At 44.7% G+C, this 20830-nt stretch overlaps 1 protein-coding gene across 11 annotated transcripts in view; it reads left to right on the top strand.

Annotated features, from left to right (window-relative positions):
* Window positions 1-20830, top strand: part of SMARCD3 (SWI/SNF related, matrix associated, actin dependent regulator of chromatin, subfamily d, member 3) — a 197454-nt gene that overhangs the window by 150173 nt on the left and 26451 nt on the right. For 10 of the 11 annotated variants that reach the window (XM_045005229.1, XM_045005238.1, XM_045005228.1 and 7 more), the window contains 3 exons: window positions 9368-9529; window positions 14760-14857; window positions 15873-16008. In XM_045005229.1, coding sequence (XP_044861164.1) covers window positions 9368-9529; window positions 14760-14857; window positions 15873-16008 — 396 coding nt within the window. The remainder of the gene's footprint in view (window positions 1-9367; window positions 9530-14759; window positions 14858-15872; window positions 16009-20830) is intronic. The other variant, XM_045005233.1, reaches the window with a different exon arrangement.

A 20830-nucleotide genomic window follows, 5' to 3' on the forward strand; every position in this document is an offset into this window, starting at 1 on the left:
CTGACAATTCACCTTTCAGAGACTGTTGTAGTCTCCCCTTTAACCAGTTCCTTATCCACCTTTCAATTTTCATATTGATCCCCAACTTTTCCAATTTAGCTAATAATTCCCCATGTGGAACTGTATCAAATGCCTTACTGAAATCAAGGTAAATTAGATCAACTGCATTTCCTTTGTCTAAAAAATCTGTTACCTTCTCAAAGAAGGAGATCAGGTTGGTTTAGCACGATCTACCTTTTGTAAAAATGTCTTGTATTTTGTCCCAATTACCATTGACCTCAATGTCCTTGACTACCTTTTCCTTCAAATTTTTTTTTCCAAGACCTTGCATACTACAGATGTCAAACTAACAGACCTGTAGTTGCCCGGATCACGTTTTTCCCCTTTCTTAATGATAGGAACTATGTTAGCAATTCTCCAGTCATACGGTACCATTCCTGAGTTTACAGATTCATTAAAAATTCTTGCTAATGGGCTTGCAATTTCATGTGCCAGTTCCTTTAATATTCTTGTCCCATTAAGCTGTTCGAGTTTGGCTTCTACCTTGGATGTGGTAATATCTACCTCCATATCCTCATTCCTATTTGTCATCCTACCATTATCCCTAAGCTCCTCATTAGCCTCATTAAAGACTGAGGCAAAGTATTTGTTTAGATATTGGGCCATGCCTAGGTTATCCTTTAACCTCCATTCCATCCTCAGTGTTTAGCGGTCCCACTTTCTTTCTTTGTTTTCTTCTTATTTATATGGCTATAGAACCTTTTACTATTTGTTTTAATTCCCTTTGCAAGGTCCAATTCTACATGGCTTTTGGCCTTTCTAACTTTATTCCTACATGTTCTGACCTCAATAAGGTAGCTTTCTTTGCAGATCACTCCCATCTTCCATTCCTTGTAGGCTTTCTGCTTTTTCTTAATCACCTCTCTGAGATGCTTGCTCATCCAGCTTGGTCTACAACTCCTGCATATGAATTTTTTCCCCTTTCTTGGGATGCAGGCTTCTGATAGTTTCTGCAACTTTGACTTGAAGTAATTCCAGGATTCCTCCACCTTTAGTTCCCCAAGTTCTTCAGTCCAATCCACTTCCCTAACTAATTTCCTTAATTCTTTAAAGTTAGCCCTTTTGAAATAAAAAACCCTAGTCACAGATCTATTTTGTTTATCCTTCCATTTAGTTTAAACTGAATTAGCTCATGATCGCTCGAACCAAGGTTGTCCCCGACAACCATTTCTTCTATGAGGTCCTCACTACTCACCAAAACCAAATCTAAAATGGCATCCCCTCTTGTTGGTTCAGCAACTACTTGGTGAAGGAATCCATCAGCTATCGCATCTAGGAAAATCTGAGCACTATTATTATTACTAGCACTTGTCCTCCAGTCTATATCTGGGAAGTTAAAGTCTCCCATGATCACACAATTCCCATTAGTATTTACTTCACTGGGGTATTGTGTCCAGTTCTGGGCACCACATTTCAGGAAGGATGTGGACAAATTGGAAAAAGTCCAGAGAAGAGCAACAAAAATGATTAAAGGCCTAGAAAACATGACCTGTGAGGGAAATTGAAAAAATTGGGTTTGTTTAGTCTGGAAAAGGGAAGACTGAGCGGGGACATAACAGTTTTCAAGTACGTAAAAGGTTCTTAAAAGGAGGAGGGAGAAAAATTGTTTTTCTTAACCTCTGAAGATAGGACAAGAAGCAATGGGCTTAAATTGTACAAGGGCAGTTTAGTTTGGACATTAGGAAAAATTTCCTAACTGTCAGGGTGGTTAAGCACTAGAATAAATTACCCAAGGACGTTGTGGAATCTCCATTATTGGAGATTTTTAAGAGCAGGTTAGACAAACACCTGTCAGGAATGGTCTAGATAATACTTAGTCTTGCCATGAGTGCAAGGGCCTGGACTAGATGACCTCTCGAGGTCCCTTTCAGTCCTATGATTCTATGATTGCAAGATGTGTGTATGGATAATAATTAAGGAATAATGTATTCACATTGAAAGTATGCTTTATGGACTTGGAGTAGAAATCAGTCACCAGGAGCTAATGTGTCTTTTTGATTACCCATTCAAGCAAGAAGGAGATGTCACCCTTTCCTAGGTCTGGTCTACACAATGATTTTAGGTCGAATTTAGCAGCGTTACCTCGATTTAACCCTGGACCCGTCCACACGACGAAGCCCTTTTTTTCGACTTAAAGGGCTCTTTAAATTGATTTCTTTACTCCACCTCTGATGAGGGGATTAGCGCTGAAATCGGCCTTGCCGGGTCGAATTTGGGGTAGTGTGGATGCAATTCGACAGTATTGGCCTCCGGGAGCTATCCCAGAGTGCTCCATTGTGACCGCTCTGGACAGCACTCTCAACTCAGTTGCACTGGCCAGGTAGAGAGGAAAAGCCCCGCAAACTTTTGAATTTCATTTCCTGTTTGGCCAGCGTAGCGAGCTGATCAGTACAGGTGACCATGCAGAGCTCATCAGCAGAGGTGACCATGGAGTCCCAGAATCGCAAAAGAGCTCCAGCATGGACTGAACAGGAGGTATAGGATCTGATCACTGTATGGAGAGATGAATCCATGCTAGCTGAACTCTGTTCCAGTAAACGAAATGCCAAAACATTTGAAAAAGTCTCCAAGATCATGAAGGACAGAGGCTATAACAGGGACTCGCGGCAGTGCTGCATGAAAATTAAGGAGCTCAGGCAAGCCTACCAAAAAAACAGAGAGGCAAACGACCGCTCTGGGTCACAGCCCCAAACATGCTTCTTCTATGATGAGCTGCATGCCATTCTAGGGGGTGTGACGTTATTGATATAAGCTGGGACCATATAGAACATGGTTGCAACCAAGGTCCTGTAGTGGCACTAAATCTTATGTAACGAGTGTCATATAAGGTGTCTAAGACCAGGTTATGTGTTGCTGGTTATGATTATGCTGTCTATATGTAAAAGCAGCAAAGAGTCCTGTGGCACCTTATAGACTAACAGACGTTTTGGAGCATGAGCTTTCGTGGGTGAATATCCACTTCGTCGGATGCAACATACTGTCTATATATATGTATCATTTTGTAGTTGAAGTTATGAGTATTGGCTCTATACTGTCTGTATTTCAAATTTGTGCTGTGCTTCTGGGTGACACCCCAGACAAGTTGGTGTTAGCTCTGCCTAGCCTGCTTGATGGCCCATTAAGGACCATCAGCTACACAATTGACCCATTGAGAGAAGGCAGATACGCCTTGTAACTCAGCAAAATATGCAGGAACTTGCCCATGTGACTCCAGACTCCATTTTGCTGTAATTTTCCACAGTAAGGACAAAGAAGTGTTCTTACACCTGGAAAAAAATATAAAAGGCTGATGCCTCATCTTCATCTTGTCTTCAATCCTGCTTCTTACTTCTGGAGGGACTTTGCTACAAACTGAAGCTCTGATCAAAGGACTGAATGACCCATCCCAGTTGTGGATGTACTGTACTCCAGAGACTTGATTTGAACCTGCAGTTTACTCCATCACTGCTACATGCCTGAACTAAGAACTTTGCCATTACTGTATGTAATTGATTCCATTTAACCAATTCTAGCTCTCATCTATATCTTTTTCCTTTTGTGAATAAACCTTTAGATTTTAGATTCTAAAGGATTGGCAACAGCGTGATTTGTGGGTAATATCTGGTTTGTATATTGACCTGGTTCTGGGGCTTGATTCTTTGGGATTGAGAGAACCTTTTTCTTTTACTGGGGTGTTGGTTTTCATAACCATTCATCCCCAGGATGACTGGCACTGGCAGTGATACTGGGAAACTGGAGTGTCTAAGGGAATTGCTTGTGTGACTTGTGGTTAGCCAGTGGGGTGAGACCAAAGTCCTCTTTTTCTGGCTGGTTTGGTTTGCCTTAGAGGTGGAAAAACCCCAGCCTTGGGCTGTAACTGCCCTGTTTAAGCAATTGGTCCTGAATTGGCACTCTCAGTTGGGTCCCGCCAGAACCGCATCGTCACAGGGGGTGCAGCCACCAGTACCCCAACCCTGTGCTTTGATTCCATCAATGGAGTAGGACGCAACATGGAAGCGGGTTTTGGGGACAAGGAAGATGATGAGGAGGAGGAGGTTGAAGATAGCTCACAGCAAGGAAGTGGAGAAATTGGTTTCTCCAACAGCCAGAATCTGTTTCTCACCCTGGACCTGGAGCCAGTAACCCCCGAACCCGCCCAAAGCTGCCTTCCGGACCCGCCAGGCGGAGAAGGGACCTCTGGTGAGTGTACCTTTTGTAACTATTAGACATGATTTAAAAGCAAGCGTGTTTAATGATTAATTTGCCCTGGCATTCACAGCCAGTACAGCTACTGGAAAAGTCTGTTAAAGTGTCTGGGGATGGAGCGGAAATCCTCCAGGCACATCTCCATAAAGCTCTCCTGGATGTACTCCCAAAGCCTTTGCAAAAGGTTTCTGGGGAGGGCAGCCTTATTCTGTCCTCCATGGTAGGACACTTTACCACACCAGGCCAGCACACCTAGTCAGGAATCATTGCAGAACAAAGCATTGCAGCATATGGTCCCGGTGTTTGCTGGCATTCAAACAACATCCGTTCTTTATCTCTCTGTGTTATCCTCAGGAGAGTGATATCATTCATGGTCACCTGATTGAAATAGGGTGGTTTTATTAAGCGGACATTCAGAGGTGCCCATTCCTGCTGGGCTGTTTGCCTGTGGCTGAACAGAAATGTTCCCCGCTGTTAGCCACGTGTCTGGGGAGGGGTGAAGCCATCAAAATGCGACCTTGTAATGAAAGCACATGTGCTATGTAATGTTAACAGCAAGAGTATACTCATTGTTCTATAAAATGTGTCTTTTTAACTACCACTCTCCCTTTTTTTTGACTCCACCAGCTGCATATGTTTCTCCTTCCCAGAGGCTAGTGAAAATTAGAAGGCGAAAAAAACACACTCGGGATGAAATGTTCTCTGAGCTCATGCTGTCCTCCCACACTGACAGAGAACAGCAGAATGCGTGGAGGCAGACAGTGTCAGAGTGCAGGAAAGCACAATATGAACGCGAGGAGAGGTGGCGGGCTGAAGAGAGTAAGTGGCGGGCTGAAGAGAGTAAGTGGCGGGCTGAAGATGATAGGTGGTGTCAGTTTGCTGACAGAAGGCAGGAGTCAATGCTCAGGCTGCTGGAGCACCAAATTCATATGCTCCAGCGTATGGTTGAGCTGCAGGAAAGGCAGCAGGAACACAGACCACTGCTACAGCCCCTGTGTAACCAACCGCTGTCCTCCCCAAGTTCCATAGCCTCCTCACCCAGACGCCCAAGAATGTGGGGGGGGGCCCTCCGGCCACCCGGCCACTCCACCCCAGAGGATTGCCCAAGCAACAGAAGGCTGGCATTCAGTAAGTTTTAAAGATTTTAAGTTTTAAAGTGCAATGTGGCCTTGTCCTTCCCTCCTCCCCCACCCCACCCAGTGCTTCCCTCCTCCCCCACCCCTCCCGGGCTACCTTGGCAGTTATCCCTCTATTTGTGTGATGAATTAATAAAGAATGCATGAATGTGAAGCAACAATGACTTTATTGCCTCTACAAGCGATGATCAAAGGGGACAGAGGAGGGTGGCTAGCTTACAGGGAAGTAGAGTGAACCAAGGGGGGGTTGGGGGGTGATCAAGGATAAACAAACAGAACTTTCACACCGTAGCCTGGCCAGTCATGAAACTGGTTTTCAAAGCTTCTCTGATGCGCAGCGCGCCCTCCTGTGCTCTTCTAACTGCCCTGGTGTCTGGCTGCACGTAATCATTAGAGGCCTCAGACAGTTTCCCACCACCACAGCAAGAAACTGCCTGAAGCTTCTCGGACACATGGCTGCCTGTACCGACATGGTGCAGAATGCCAGGCTCAGGCTTTGACATCTTCAGTTGTGGATTGCATCAGTGTACCACCCAGCCAGGGACTGCCCCCCCGGTCCTCAACTCCCTCCTATGGTGGCTTGATCCTCAGGAGGTGTGCTCAGGCATTACCCTTTACCAGTCCGCAGCTGTCTCTGTCACTAATGATGGACGCATCAGACTTGGGCTGGGGAGCACATCTAGGAGACTGCAGGACTCAAGGTCTCTGGTCTCGGGCAGATCTAGCTCTCCACATCAATGTCAGAGAGCTGAGAGTGGTGCACCTGACGTGCCAGACCTTCCGAGCACACTTAACGGGACAATGTGTATCAGTAATGATGGACAAAACCACAGCAATGTTCTATATCAACAAACGGGGTGCATGCTTCTCGCCCCTCTGCCAGGAAGCCCTCATGCTGTGGGACTTCTGTGTAGAACATTTAATACACCTGCAAGTGTCATACCTCCCCAGGGTACAGAACATGCTGGTGGACCACCTCAGCAGGTTGTTTCATGGCCATGAGTGGTCCTTCCACCTGGCCGTCACAATTTCAATCTTCCAGAGGTGGGGATTTCCCCAGATAGACCTATTTGCCAAGTGATACAATGAAGTGCCAGCAGTTCTGCTCCTTCCAAAATCACAGCCCGGGCTCCAGCGCGGACGCGTTCCTCCTCCATTGGGGATGTTGTCTCCTATATGCCTTTCTGCCAATACTGCTCATTCACAAGGTGCTCCTCAAGATCCGGAGGGAATGCGCTCAGGTCATATTAATACCACCAGCTTGGCCCCGTCAGCACTTGTACACATCTCTCCTAGACATGTCCGTGGAAGCCCCGATCACCCTGCCGCTCTTCCTGGACCTTCTAACACAAGATCATGGTCGTCTTCAACATCCGAACCTTGAGTTGTTTCACCTCACAGTGTGGAAGCTCCATGGTTGAACCCAATGGAGCTTTCCTGTTCAGACCAAGTTTGACAGGTCCTTCTTGGCAGCAGAAAACCATCTAAGAGAGACACATACCTTGCCAAGTGGGTGAGATTTTCAATCTGGTCAGCGCAGCATCATTTGTGCCCGACACTAGCTTCAGTGCAGCTTATTTTGGACTACCTCCTACATCTGAAGCAGCAGGGGCTTTTGTTATCGTCAATAAGGGTGCACTTAGCTGCCATTTCGGCCTTTCACCCAGGCGAGAAGGGCCTTTCTGTGTTTGCTAACCTGACAGTCAGCCTGTTCTTAAAAGGGCTCGACAGGCTATACCCTAATATCCGTCAGTGTGTCCTGGTCTGGGACCTCAACCTGGTCCTGTCTAGACTCACGGGATCCCCCTTTGAGCCCTTGGTGATGTGCTCCCTGCTGTACCTCTCTTACAGGGTGGCGATCCTGGTGGCGATAACCTTGGCCAGGAGGGTGTCTGAACTCAAGGCCCTAACCTCAGAGCCCCCTTATACTGTGTTCTATAAGGATAAGGTGCAGCTCAGATCTTCTCCTGCTTTCTTCCCAAAGGTGGTATCACAGTTTCACATTAACCAGGAGAGCTTTCTCCCGGTGTTCTACCCTAAGCCACATTCTAGGAGAAGGGAGCACTCCACTGCGTGCTAGCTTTCTACATTGAAAGAACGAAGCAGAAAATCGGTCCAGCTGTTCATGGCAGTGGCAGACAGAATGGAAAGGCCTACCCATGTCAACACAATGCATTGCATCGTGGATTACATCCTGCATCTGCGAGTGCTACAGCCTGGCAGGGGTTCCCGCACCCCCAATCACTGCACACTCCACCATCAACAGCATTCCTGGCTCAGATTCCCACTCAGGAAATCTGCAGGGTGGTGACATGGTCCCCCATCCACACTTTTACCGCGCACTGTGCGATTATGCAGCAGGCCAGAGACGATGCCGCCTTCGGATGAGCCGTGCTCCAATCAATGGACGACTCTGACCCCACCTCCTGAACTTGGGCTTGTGAGTCACATGATATGAATTGACATGAACAAGCACTCGAGAGTGAGTTGTGGAAAAAAACCAGTTACTCACCTTCTCATAACTGTTGTTCTTCCAGATGTGTTGTTCATGTCCATTCCAATACCCACCCTCCTATCCCTGTCGGATATTGGCGCGACTCCAGGGGGCGCCCAAGCCAACCCTACGGTTGTTGCTCGGGGAAAAATCTTCTGGCTGGCATGCCTGCGGCACGCACACACCTGATTGGAATGGACATGAACAACACATCTCGAAGAACAACGGTTATGAGAAGGTGAGTAACTGGTTTTTTTCCACCACTCACTCTTGTTTCTAGTTAAATCTTTATTCTTTCTTAAATAAACCTTCTTTTGTTATAAGTGCTCACAAGTGCTATGTGGTTTACAGGAGCTATGGTTTAAGGTAAAACTGGCAAACAGGGGCACGCTGTACCTTTGGGTGCAGAGGCTCTGGAAATTCTGTGAGTAGCCTGTGTCAGGGGCTGGATATGAGAGGGGACAATTCAAAGCATATTTGCATATTGAGATTTCTCTCTGCCTGATTCAGAGGAGGAATTTGAATCCACATCTCTTACCTCTCAGATGAGTGTATTACTCACCAGGTCATAGACTCATTCTCTCTCTCTCTCTCTCTCTCTCTCTGATCCTGGTGGTTGGATCACTCACCTGGGAGGAAGGAGAGCTGAGTTCAAGTCTCTGCCCTAAAGAATATTTAAGTATTTATACAAAGTGGACAAGGCATGAGTGAGAACAGAATAGCCTTTAGTCTGGTTGTTGGGATGCTCACCTGGAAGGCAGGGAGAGTTGAATTTAAGTTCCTGTTGCAGAGTGGGGATTCAAATGTGGGTCTCCAAGATCCTATGCAAATGCCCTAACACTGGACTAACGTTTATAAGGGATGGACAGACACACACTTCCAATTTGCTGACAAATTCTGAAAATTTTTGAAGATGAGGCGAATATTCTGGGGTTTTTTTTTTTGGATTGCTAGCTGAACCAAAAAATCAGTTGTTTGCCCTGGTCTATTTATAACTCATTTTAGCTAGGAGACTGGATATCTTAGATGACTGCTAATGGGACTTTCTAGATTGTAGATCACTGATTCAAATTTGGGCTTGATCAGTAGCGATGAAAAGTTGTTACCCTCTGATGGCTGTTTAGTGGCCTGCTTATATGAATTAATATTGGTAGTTCTCAGTCCAATTTCTTGTCTCCACAATACAAAAGCCATGATCAAAATTGGTACTGATTGGTCCCCTTGTCGGTAGGCTCAACACATCGGCCAAGAGTTCCACAGGGACTGAACTTTCCTGTCACCCTTAAATATTGTTCTTCCAGGGCAGGGTTGAGGCACACTTCCTGGGCAGCTTGCACTTTTGCTGCCTTGATTACTTGAGTCTGCCACCTTTTATAAGGAACAAATTCACTAAAAAATTAAAAACAAAACTCACCTCAACCCTATGCATCTTTCTGTCTGTCTGTTTCTCTCTCTCTCTCTTTCTCTTTTTCTCTCTCTCTCTCTGCTGCAGCCTCCACAGTTTAAACTGGACCCACGACTGGCCCGTTTGTTGGGAATACATACACAGACCCGATCAGCAATTATCCAGGCCCTCTGGCAGTACGTCAAAACAAACAAACTGCAAGACTCCCATGATAAGGAATACATCAACTGTGACAAATACTTCCAGCAGGTAACTCCCTATTGGTAGAAAGATATCTTCAGAGCTTGGGACTAGCACCTGGCTGTTTCTTGAATGGGCAGGAGGTACTGAATAAAAGTTTCCTTTTATAATTCTCTGAATTTCTTCAGTTCCACATGGCTGTCAGCAGGCATTACCACCAATGAGACAAACACTCTTCAGATATCTTTATTTTGCAGTGTAGACAAAGCCCCCAGAGTCACATACCCACGTAGTTCTTCCTTCTACTTCACAGTGCTGGAAGGAATTTGTCTTGCTTTTCTGTATTCTGTATTAATTGCTTTGCACAGCTCTGACTTATGAATCAAAGTTTTTCTAATTACCATTTTATATCAGTCTTACCATATAACCTGCTAATTCTGAATGGTTGATTATAGGGACAAAGTGAGTGAGGTAGTATTTTTAATTGGTCCAACTTCTGTTGGTGAAAGAGACAAGTGTTCGATCTTCACAGCTCTTCTTCAGGTTGGTTATACGCAGACTCCTCCAGTCTGTCAGGAGTGGAAGGACATGCCATATGTCTCTTGAAAGGCAATTTTTTTTCTAGATTTGCAGTAACTTGTAAGATTTCACTTGTGATCTCTATGTAATGACTTGAACAGTTATCTCCTCAAGACTCATTTCTGCTATGACACCCACCTGATATTAACCAACCAAGCCATCCATTAAAAAGAATCCTCACCCTCTTCTCTCCATCACACCATGCAGTACCCTCATTGAGTAATGTTGTTTTATGGGTGTTAACTCCAATTCCCCCTGCCCTCTTTGTTTGTCTAACTTAGTTTGTAAGCACCTCAGGGGAGGATCATTTCATCTTTCAGTTATGGGAGAAATAAATTATGAATATTTGGTAATTAAAGGTTTATTCTTAGCTTCCTTTCTAACTCTCCATTTTGAGTTGTTCATCTTTTTTTTTCCAGTTGAAATGACTCAGCCCAAAGAGGACTTTTTGTTTTTTGAAAGTTTGAACAAAATTGTTTCAGCTATTATTAAAATTATTTGAACATGAAAGGCACATTTGTCTTTGTCCCACTATATCCCAATCAGAAATGTAATATTTCTGTAACCCCAAAACTTACCATATATACTCGTTCATAAGCCGAATTTTTTTAGTAATAAAGGGAAACACCAGAGAAGGCGGTTGGCTTATGAACGGGTATAGAGAGGGAGAGATGGGACACAGCGCCTCCCCACAACATAGGGAGCAAGGAGAGGCAGCACAGCCAGAAGGGAAGAGGCAGGGCCAAAGTGTCTCTGCTTCTGCCACGCTGCTCTCCCCCCAGCCTCCGAAGCAGCTGCTGCTCCAGGGCTGGCAGGCTGCAGCCATGCCGCCCCCCAGAGCAGGCTGTGGCTGTGCCGCCCGGCCCAGCCCACTGGAACATGCTGTGGCCCGCTGGAGCAGGCTGCGGCCACACTGCCCAGCCTGCCAGAGCAGCTCCAGCCAGGTCAGAGACATCCTTCCCTGGCCCTCCCCAGATAAGATGGGAAGGGATGGGATGGGGAGAGTGTGGGGGTTCCAGGCTAGGGGTGGGGTCGTGAGGGGGTGGTCACAGGGGTTACTCCCCTGACTCCCAGCTTCTCCCCCCCCCAAAATTTCCCCACCTTTTGCTGTGCCAGCCAGTCAGGGTAAGCAGCTGGCGCACCGGGACACTTTGTTTACTGAGGTTTACCTCCGTGCCTGCGGACGCTCGATGTCCCGGGAACCAAAGTTTGCCGACCCCTGAATTATAGAGTTGGCTTATGAATGGGTTATAAAAATTTTCCATTTTTGCTTATCCATCTTGGGGGGGTGGGTCGGCTTATAAACTAACCAGCTTATGATCGAGTATATACAGTAAATGTTTAGACACTTTGAACTTACCCTTTTTAAGAGATATTGGGTAAAATTTCCAATAGCACTTAAGTCCCATTTTTAAAAGTGACTTGAGTACTTGAAGCCTGAATCCCACTGAAACTCAGTGGAACTTCCTCCTAAGTACCTAGGTCACTTTTGAAAATTTTACCTCTTATTTTGATCTAAGGCTAAAGATAAATTTCTTAACGTGGTTCTGTATTTTTAAAGATCTGAGGACATAATTTTCATTTACACTATGGCCTCTTTACACCACTCTTAAAGTGAATAATTACATTGACTTGTAAATTTACATTTGTGCCCCCTTGAAGACCCCTTTATATTGCCAGAGCCGTGTTTAGTGGCCTTGGTGTAAATGAGATGCAGGCCCATGAGCCTGCACATTTGGGAGCTGATTGCATGCAAAGTCAATGTTTTTCATCTGACTTTCTGAGACATTGTTTAAGAGAGCAGCAGTAGCATGTTCAGTGAGCAGACATTGTGAAGGAAAATACTTAACCCATCAGTGCCCTTAATCTATCCAGGTTCTTGTATTGGCACCCATCATCATAGTATGTGAGTGAGAGATCAATGTTGTTATTCTTACTATCTCAGTCTCCCTCTCTCCTTTTCTTGCTAGCAACAAGGGGATTTAGGGTTTGTTTTGAACTGTGGTAACATAGAAGTGTTAGTTTGAGGAAGATGTTATTGCAGGAAAGCAGCATGAATGAAGAGGTGGGATTGGCGGCCATTCTTATTTCATATGGCAGTGAGTTCCATATTTTTGGTCGGGTTCCTGGGATGGTTCTGTCTCTTATAGTCATGAGTCTTCCCCTAATAATCTGCGGTTCTATAGTCTTGTCGAAAGGTAGCAGTGGTGTGAATTTGGGGTCATGGCGAAAGAGCGGTGTCTCAGGGAGCCAGGGCCAGTCCCATGTACAGCTTTGAATATCAAGGTAGACACCTGGAATTGGATCAGTGAGGAGTCAGTGCAGAGGAAAGTGCTGTTGGGGGTGCTCTGTGCTGCTGAGAATGTCACTGAGCATCTGGGCTGCTGCATTCTGATTAGTTGAAGCTTCCTAAAACCGTAGGGCTTCATTCCTAGACATAGAGAATTACAGTAGTTAAGTTTAGAAGTTACAAAAGGGTGGATCACAATCTGATGAGATAGGGCAAATCATCTGGCCAGCTGCAGATGGAAGCTGATGTTTTTTGCCACTGTGGCTATTTGGGTATCTAGGTGCCATGCAGAGTCTGAGAGGATCCCAAGGCTACAGACCAGATTAACAATCCAGGGGAAGATACTTTCTTCAAAACCCTTAATGTATAAGTTCAGTTTGCTGAATAGCCACTGATTATTACAACTTCTAGAAGAGTTCAGTGTATGAAGAGAAATGGTCCCTGCTCCAAAGGGCACAAAAGATAGTTAAAAACAAGATTGAACAAGCAATGTGACAAATGATAGAAGAGAGGATGTGATGGAATCAGGTGGTTTGCAAGGTGGCAACATGAATAAGTGGAATATTCCAAACCATATTTATTACTTTGTAAAGATCTTCTTCTACTTTTTTCTGTTCTTAAGTGGCCTCTGTCTGTTTTTTTAAAGTTCTTAAACCTCTTGCTGTTTCTGGTTATTATAATATATAATAATGGATGGAAATGTTAACACACACCCCTCCTTGGGCATGTTGGGCAGCAGCTGAATATAGGGGCCCTTGTGGTTCCACTTTGTGAGGTGGAGGAAGGCAGAATTCAAGGAGCTGTGAACTATGGAAGATTAAATTCAATGTAGATAAATGCAAAGTAATACATATTGGAAAAAATAATCCCAGCTATACATTCAAAATGGTGAGATCTAAATTAGCTGTTACCACTCATGAAAGAGATCTTGACAGCATCATGGATAGTTCTCTGAAAACAATGTGAAGCAGCAGTCAAAAAAGCTAACCATATGTTAGAAATCATTAGGAAACAGATAATAAAACAGAAAATATCATAATGCCACTATATAAATTCATGGTACACCCACAAGTTGAATATTGTGTGCAGTTCTGGATACCCCAACTCCAGAATGATATATTATAATTGGAAAAGGTGCTGAGAAACAATTAAGGGTATGGGAGCTCCGGGAAGCGGTGCAGGCTGGGACACCGCTTCCCACAGCTCCCATTGGCCAGAAATGGCGAACCATGGCCACTGGGAGCTGCGAGCAGCCATACCTGTGGAAGCTCAGGTAAACAAAGTATCTTGCGGCCCACCAAGGGCTTACCCTGAACAAGCTGCGAACCAAGTTTGGGAACCCCTGGACTATATTGACATAGATTCGAAGGCCAGAAGGGACCACTCTGATCATTTAGTCTGACCTGCTACATAAGAATAAGAACATAAGAATGCCCATACTGGGTCAGACCAATGGTCTGTCTAGGCCACTAGTCCGTCTTCTGACAGTGGCCAATGTCAGGTGTTTCTAAGAGAGAGGAGGGATAGCTCAGTGGTTCGAGCATTGGCCTGCTAAACCCAGGGTTGTGAGTTCAATCCTTGAGGGGGCCACTTAGGGATTGGGGCAAAAATTGGTCCTGCTAGTGAAGGCAGGGGGCTGGACTCAATGACCTTTCAAGGTCCCTTCTAGTTCTAGGAGATAGGTATATCTCCTATTATTATGAAAAGAAAAGGGCAATTATCAAGTGATCCATCCCTTGTTGTCCAGTCTGAGGTTTAGGGCACCATGAGCATGGAATTGCATCCCTGATCATGTTGATTAATTGCCATTAATGGACCTATTCTCCATGAACTAATCTAATTCTTTATTGAACCCCATTGCATAACATAGGCCGTAGAACTTACCCTAAATAATTCCTATTTGAACTATAGGAGGTCTTTTAGAAAAACATCTAATCTTTGATTAAAAAATTGCCAGTGATGGAGAATCTACCACAACCTTGGGTAGATTGTTCCAGTGATTAATTCCCCTCACTGTTAAAAATGTACACCTTATTTCCAGTCTGAATTTGTCTAGTTTCAAGTTCCAGCTATTGGATCTTGTTATATCTTTGCTTGATTAATCAGCCCATTATCAAATATTTGGTCCATATGTAGATAATTATAGACTGAGATCTGTCACACCTTGACCTAACATTATAATGAGCTGTTTGCTCCAGCTGCTAGACTAAAGCAGGGATGCTGCCCACCCCATCAGCATCCAGCCAGATTAGTAAGTGATTTCAGAATTTGAGGAAAGCAATATTACTATAAAGAGTGCCCAGGGGAGCAGAGCTAGAGATAAGCTTTCAGAATTTCCTGACTTTTGAGCCCTTGATTTCTCACCTTCCTGTTCAATTGCAAGGTCGTTTTTTTTCCCAGGGATATTAACAAACCTTTCACCTTATTTAGATCTTCGACTGTCCACGGCTAAAATTTTCCGAAATTCCTCAGAGACTCACTAATCTGCTGCTGCCTCCAGACCCCATAGTTATAAACCACATCATCAGGTAAGTGTGCCAGCCAGCCCAGCACTGCCTGGGTTTCCCACCACAAAGGAAGTATGAACCATTTCCCTCTTTGCCCCACAGATGATGTTGCTAACCAGTCCTCCATTTTCTGTCAAACCCTGATAGATTATTTTTATGTGGGATACTTCCACAGACCCCATTATTCTAGTACAGGGGTAGGCAACCTATGGCACGGGTGCCGAAGGCGGCACGCGAGCTGATTTTCAGTGGCACTCGCACTGCCTGGGTCCTAGCCACCGGTCCTGGAGGCTCTGCATTTCAATTTAATTTTAAATGAAGCTTCTTAAACATTTAAAAAAGCCTTATTTATTTTACATACAACAATAGTTTAGTGACATATTATAGACTTATAGAAAGAGACCTTCTAAAACCTTTAAAATGTATTACTGGCACACGAAACCTTAAATTAGAGTGAATAAATGAAGACTCGGCACACCACTTCTGATAGGTTGCCGACCCCTGTTCTAGTATCTAGGTGCCTCATGAACTTACATGTATTTATCCTCACAACCCCCTCCCTTCCCTTAGGAAATGTTGTTATCCCCATGTTACAGATGGGAAGCTGAAGTACAGAAAGACTAAGTGTTTTCCCAAAATCAAAGAAGATGTGAATAGTGGAGCAGGGAGTTGAATCTGTGTCTCACTAGTCCTTGGCTAGTACCCTAAATACTGCACCATCTGTTTTTTCTAAAAAGGTACCTTTCACTATCCCCTGCAACACATCCTGCTGGAATACCGAGCTTTCCCCAAAGCCAGCACTCCTGGGAAGAGACTGGAGTAGCTGGGAGCTCCCATCCTGCCCTGCTCCCTACAGTGCCTCCTACTAGGAGATGCTGGGACTGTAACATCTGTGAGTGCCACAGAAGAAGCTCTGTTATGCCCATTCCTTCCTAGTTAGGTCTGGAAGAAGTCTCAGCAGATTCTGCTAAAAACTTGGACTCAAGTGGGCCTTACACTTAGAGTGGAATTCAAGGTTCTGTTATCTTCTCCATAGTGTTGACCCCAATGACCAGAAAAAGACAGCGTGTTATGATATTGATGTGGAAGTTGAAGATCCCTTGAAAGGACAAATGAGTAGCTTTCTCCTCTCAACAGCCAACCAGCAGGAGATCACAGCACTGGACAACAAGGTACTTGCACAAGAGTGAAGGATTTAAAGTATCACGGAGCATGGTATATGTGAATATGCAGTATGAGGGGCATGAAGTCACATGCTACACTCTATGAGAATGCAGTCTGAGCTGGGTACGTTGTCACAGGGCATGCTCTATGGGAGTGGATATTCATAGATTTTTTAAGGCCAGAAGGGACTGTTAGATTATCTAGTTTGACTTCCTATTTAACACAGGCCATAGAATTTCAGCCAGTTACCTTTATATTGAGACCAATAATGTGTGTTTGACTGAAAAATACCTTCTAGAAAGGCATCCAGTCTTGATTTAAAGACATCAAGAGATAGAGAATCCACCACTTCCCTTGCTGGTTTGTTACAATAGTTAATAACTCTCCCTATGAAAAATTTGTGCCTTATTTCTAATTTGATTTTGTTTGGCTTTAACTTCCAGCCATTCATTCTTGTTCTGCTTTCTGCACTAGACTAAAAAGCTCTTTACTACCTGGTATTGTCTCGCCATGAAGGTACTCATATACCATAATCAAGTCAACTTTTGATCTTCTTTTTAATAAGATAAACAGATCGAGCTCTTTAAATCGCTCATGTAAAGCGTTTTTTCCCCAGTCCTCAAATAATTTTTGTGGCTCTTTTCTGTACCCTCTCCAATTTTACATCTTTTAAAAAATTTGGATACCAGAACTGGATACAGTAATCACCTCCTGTAGCAGTGAGACTCACCAGCGCGGCGCCTCCTGCTGGTGATCCTGGGAATTAGTTCAACTTCAGCCCGGAGCACCCTGTGCAGGCTGGTGGCTCACCTGGCTCGGGCCCCGCCCATACCACGGTGCCCTTTACCTCAGGGTTCTGCCCCTGCAGTATCCCCACTCTCTGGGTCTGCCCTCCCAGGGGAACCCCCAACCCTCTATCCCCACCTTGCCTCAGTGGCTACTGCCAGTCATCATCTAGCCCCCCCAGCTCGCTCACTGGGGCAGACTGCAGTCTGTAAACCATTCATCACTGGCAAGGCGGTTTGGACCTGCTGCCTTTGCCTAACCCCAGGCTACACCTCTGCAGCCCCAGTACCTCTGTAGGCCTTGCACAGGGCCTGCAGCCTGGCGAGTTGTGAGACTGGAGCTCCCCAGTTCCTCTTGCCTTTCCCCAGCACTACTCTACTCAGGTCCCCTTCTCTCCCAGGCAGCCAGGTCCTTCTCTCTCTACAGCTAGAGAGAGATTGACTTAGCTCCTGGCTCATAGCCCTTTTATAGGGCCAGCTATGGCCTGATTGGGGCATGGCCCTAGCTGTGGCTGCTTCCCCAATCAGCCCAGCTTTTTCTCTCAAGAGCGGGGTATCTGCCCCGCTACACCTCCCTACTTCAGTTCTCTACTCACTGTTTATACATCCAGGGATTGCATTGGTCCTTTTTTCCACAGTATTGTATTAGGAACTCATGTTGAGGAATTTGTCCATTATAATCCCTAGATCTTTTTCAGTCACTGTTATCCAAAATACAGTCCCCCATTCTGTAGGAATGGCCTGTGTTCTTGGTTCCTAGATGTACAGGAACGCCTCACTTAAAGTCATCCCAGTTAACGTTGTTTCGATGTTAAGTTGCTGATCAATTAGGGAATATGCTCATTTAAAGTTGGGAAATGCTCCCTTCTAACGTCATTTGGCAGCCGCCTGTTTTGTCCACTGCTTGCAGGAAGAGCAGCCCGTTGCAGCTAGCTGGTGGGTGGTTAGAACCAGGGTGGACCAGCAGCCCCCTATCAGCTCCCCACTCCCCTAAGTTCCCTGTGCAGCAGCTGTCCCTCCCCCCACTGCCATGTGCTGCTCCTGCCCTCTGCCTTGGAGCTGCTCCCAGAGACTCCTGCTTGCTGTACAGAGGAAGAAGGGGGCTAATGTCAGGGTGTCTTCCCCTCCCCCCACTCCTGCACCCTGCTTACCCCGTCTTCCATAGAGCAGGGGGGACACATGAGGGAGGGAGCTTCTAGGCAGTAGCTGCAGTCTCAGGTCTCAGCAAGCTGATTTAATTAACAAGACAGTGTACTTAAGCCTGGGATCAGCTACTTAAAGGGGAAATGCTCATTTTTTCTCTCATACACAGGGTGTGCGTGCCCTCCCTCCTTTCCTGCTGCCTTGTAGAGTGTTGTGAGAGTTAACCCTTGAGGGCTCAGTCAATTGCTAGTTCATTTAGCAGTAAGGCATTCCCTAGGAAATATCCCATTCTCTGACTCCTCCACCTCAACCAAGCCTCACAATCATCATCACTGTGTACCAGTATTAAATTGTTTGTTTAAAACTTATACTCTGTGTGTGTGTGTGTGTGTGTGTGTGTGTGTGTGTGTGTGTGTACATATACATATATAATATAGTCTTTTGTCTGGTGAAAAAAATTTCCCTGGAACCTAACCCCCTCATTTACATTAATTCTTATGGGGAAATTGGATTCTCTTAACAGCGTTTTGCTTAAAATCACATTTTTCAGGAACATAACTACAATGTTAAGTGAGGAGTTCCTGTATAACCTTACGTATGACTGCTGTAGAATACATTTTGTATGAATGGGCCCAGCTTACCAAATGATTCAGATCACTCTGTATGACTGCCCTGTCCTCGTAATTATTTACCAGTCAGCCAGTCTTTGTGTCATCTACAACTTTAATCAGCAGTGCTTTTATAAAATAATAATAGTATTAATAATAATAATATAAATATATTTACTTCCAAATCATTGATAAAAATGTTGAATAGCGTTGGGCCAAGTACCAATTGTTGTGGAACCCCACTAGAAAGACTCCCATTCAATGATGATTGCTTATTGACACCTACTTTTTTAGATTTGTCTATTAGCGAGTTCTTAATTTGTTTAGTGTGGATTTTATTGATATTGTATACTGCAGGTTTTTTTACTCAGACTATTGTGCGGTACTAACTTAAACACCTTACAAAGGTCTAAGTATATTACATCTATCCAGTTACCATTATCAACCAACTTGCAATTTCATCAAAAATGAAGTCAGAGTTGTTTGGCAAGACTTATTTTCTACCAAACCATGCTGATTGGCATTAATTATATTCCCATTTTTTTATAGATTGAATCCTGTATCAGTTTTCCCATTATTTTGCCTGAGATTGATGTCAGGCTAACTCTCTTATAATTACGTGGGTCATCCCACTTGCATTTTTGAATATTGGCATGATATATCAGCAATCTTCTGGAATTTCCCCAATATTTCAAGTTTTATTGGAAATTAACATTAGTGGGACAGAAGTATCCTCAGACAACTCTTTTAGGATTTTGGGGTGCAAGTGATCTATACCAGTTGATTTTAAAATGTTTATTCCTAGTAGATATTGTTTAACATCCTCCCTAGTTACTAATGCTCTGAAAAGTAGTTCATCATCCTCATGTGATATGAGAACATCATTCTGCTTCTTTCCAGATATGGAACAGAGGTAAGGGCTCAGCTTGTTTTTTAACTTTAACATCAGGAATTTCAAGTCAGAGTTCTCTTGATTTTGCTGGAGGACTTTCTGGGGAAAGGAGGTGTTTAAGGGCTTATCTACACATAAAAAAGTGTACCTCTTTAACTATACTGGTGTAATTACAGCTGTACAACTGCAAAGGGTGAATGCAGCTATATCAGTCTAAACGTGCTAATTCTCACAAACTATTCCAGTGTAATAAGCACCTTTATGCCAGGAAAACTGTGCCACACTAGGGTTTCTTCAGGTATGTTAGCAACAAGAAGAAAGTCAAGGAAAGTGTGGGCCCCTTACTGAATGAGGGAGGCAACCTAGTGACAGAGGATGTGGAAAAACCTCATGTACTCAATGCTTTTTTTGCCTCTGTCTTCACGAAGAAGGTCAGCTCCCAGACTACTGCACTGGGCAGCACAGCATGGGGAGGAGGTGACCAGCCCTCTGTGGAGAAAGAAGTGGTTCAGGACTATTTAGAAAAGCTGGATGAACACAAGTCCATGGGTCCGGATGCGCTGCATCCAAGGGTGCTAAAGGAGTTGGCGGATGTGATTGCAGAGCCATTGGCCATTATCTTTGAAAACGCATGGTGATCGCGGAGGTCCCGGATGACTGGAAAAAGGCTAATGTAGTACCCATCTTTAAAAAAGAGAAGGAGGAGGATCTGGGGAACTACAGGCCAGTCAGCCTCAGCTCAGTCCCTGGAAAAATCATGGAGCTGGTCCTCATGGAATCAATTCTGAAGCACTTAGAGGAGCGAAAAGTGATCAGGAACAGTCAGCATGGATTCACCAAGAGCAAGTCATGCCTGACTAACCTAATTGCCTTCTATGAGGAGATAACTGGCTCTGTGGATGAGGGGAAAGCAGTGGACATGTTATTCCTTGACTTTAGCAAAGCTTTTATACGGTCTCCCACAGTATTCTTGCCAGCAAGTTAAAGAAGTATGGGCTGGATGAATGGACTATAAGGTGGATAGAAAGCTGGCTAGATCGTTGGGCTCAACGGGTAGTGATCAATTGCTCCATGTCTAGTTGGCAGCCAGTATCAAGTGGAGTGCCCCAAGAGTTTTGTTCAATATCTTCATTAGTGATCTGCAGGATGGCGTGGATTGCACCCTCAGCCAGTTTGCAGATGACACTAAACTGGGAGGAGTGGTAGATACGCTGGAGGGTGGGCATAGGATACAGAGGGACCTAGACAAATTAGAGAATTGAGCCAAAAGAAATCTGAGAGTCCTGCACTTAGGACGGAAGAATCCCATGCACTACTACAGACTAGGGACTGAATGGCTAGGCAGCAGTTCTGCAGAAAAGGACCTAGGGGTTACAGTGGATGAGAAGCTGGATATGAGTCA

The sequence above is a fragment of the Mauremys mutica genome, chromosome 2, assembly GCF_020497125.1.
Source record: "Mauremys mutica isolate MM-2020 ecotype Southern chromosome 2, ASM2049712v1, whole genome shotgun sequence".
In the NCBI taxonomy this organism is placed as follows: Eukaryota; Metazoa; Chordata; order Testudines; family Geoemydidae; genus Mauremys; species Mauremys mutica.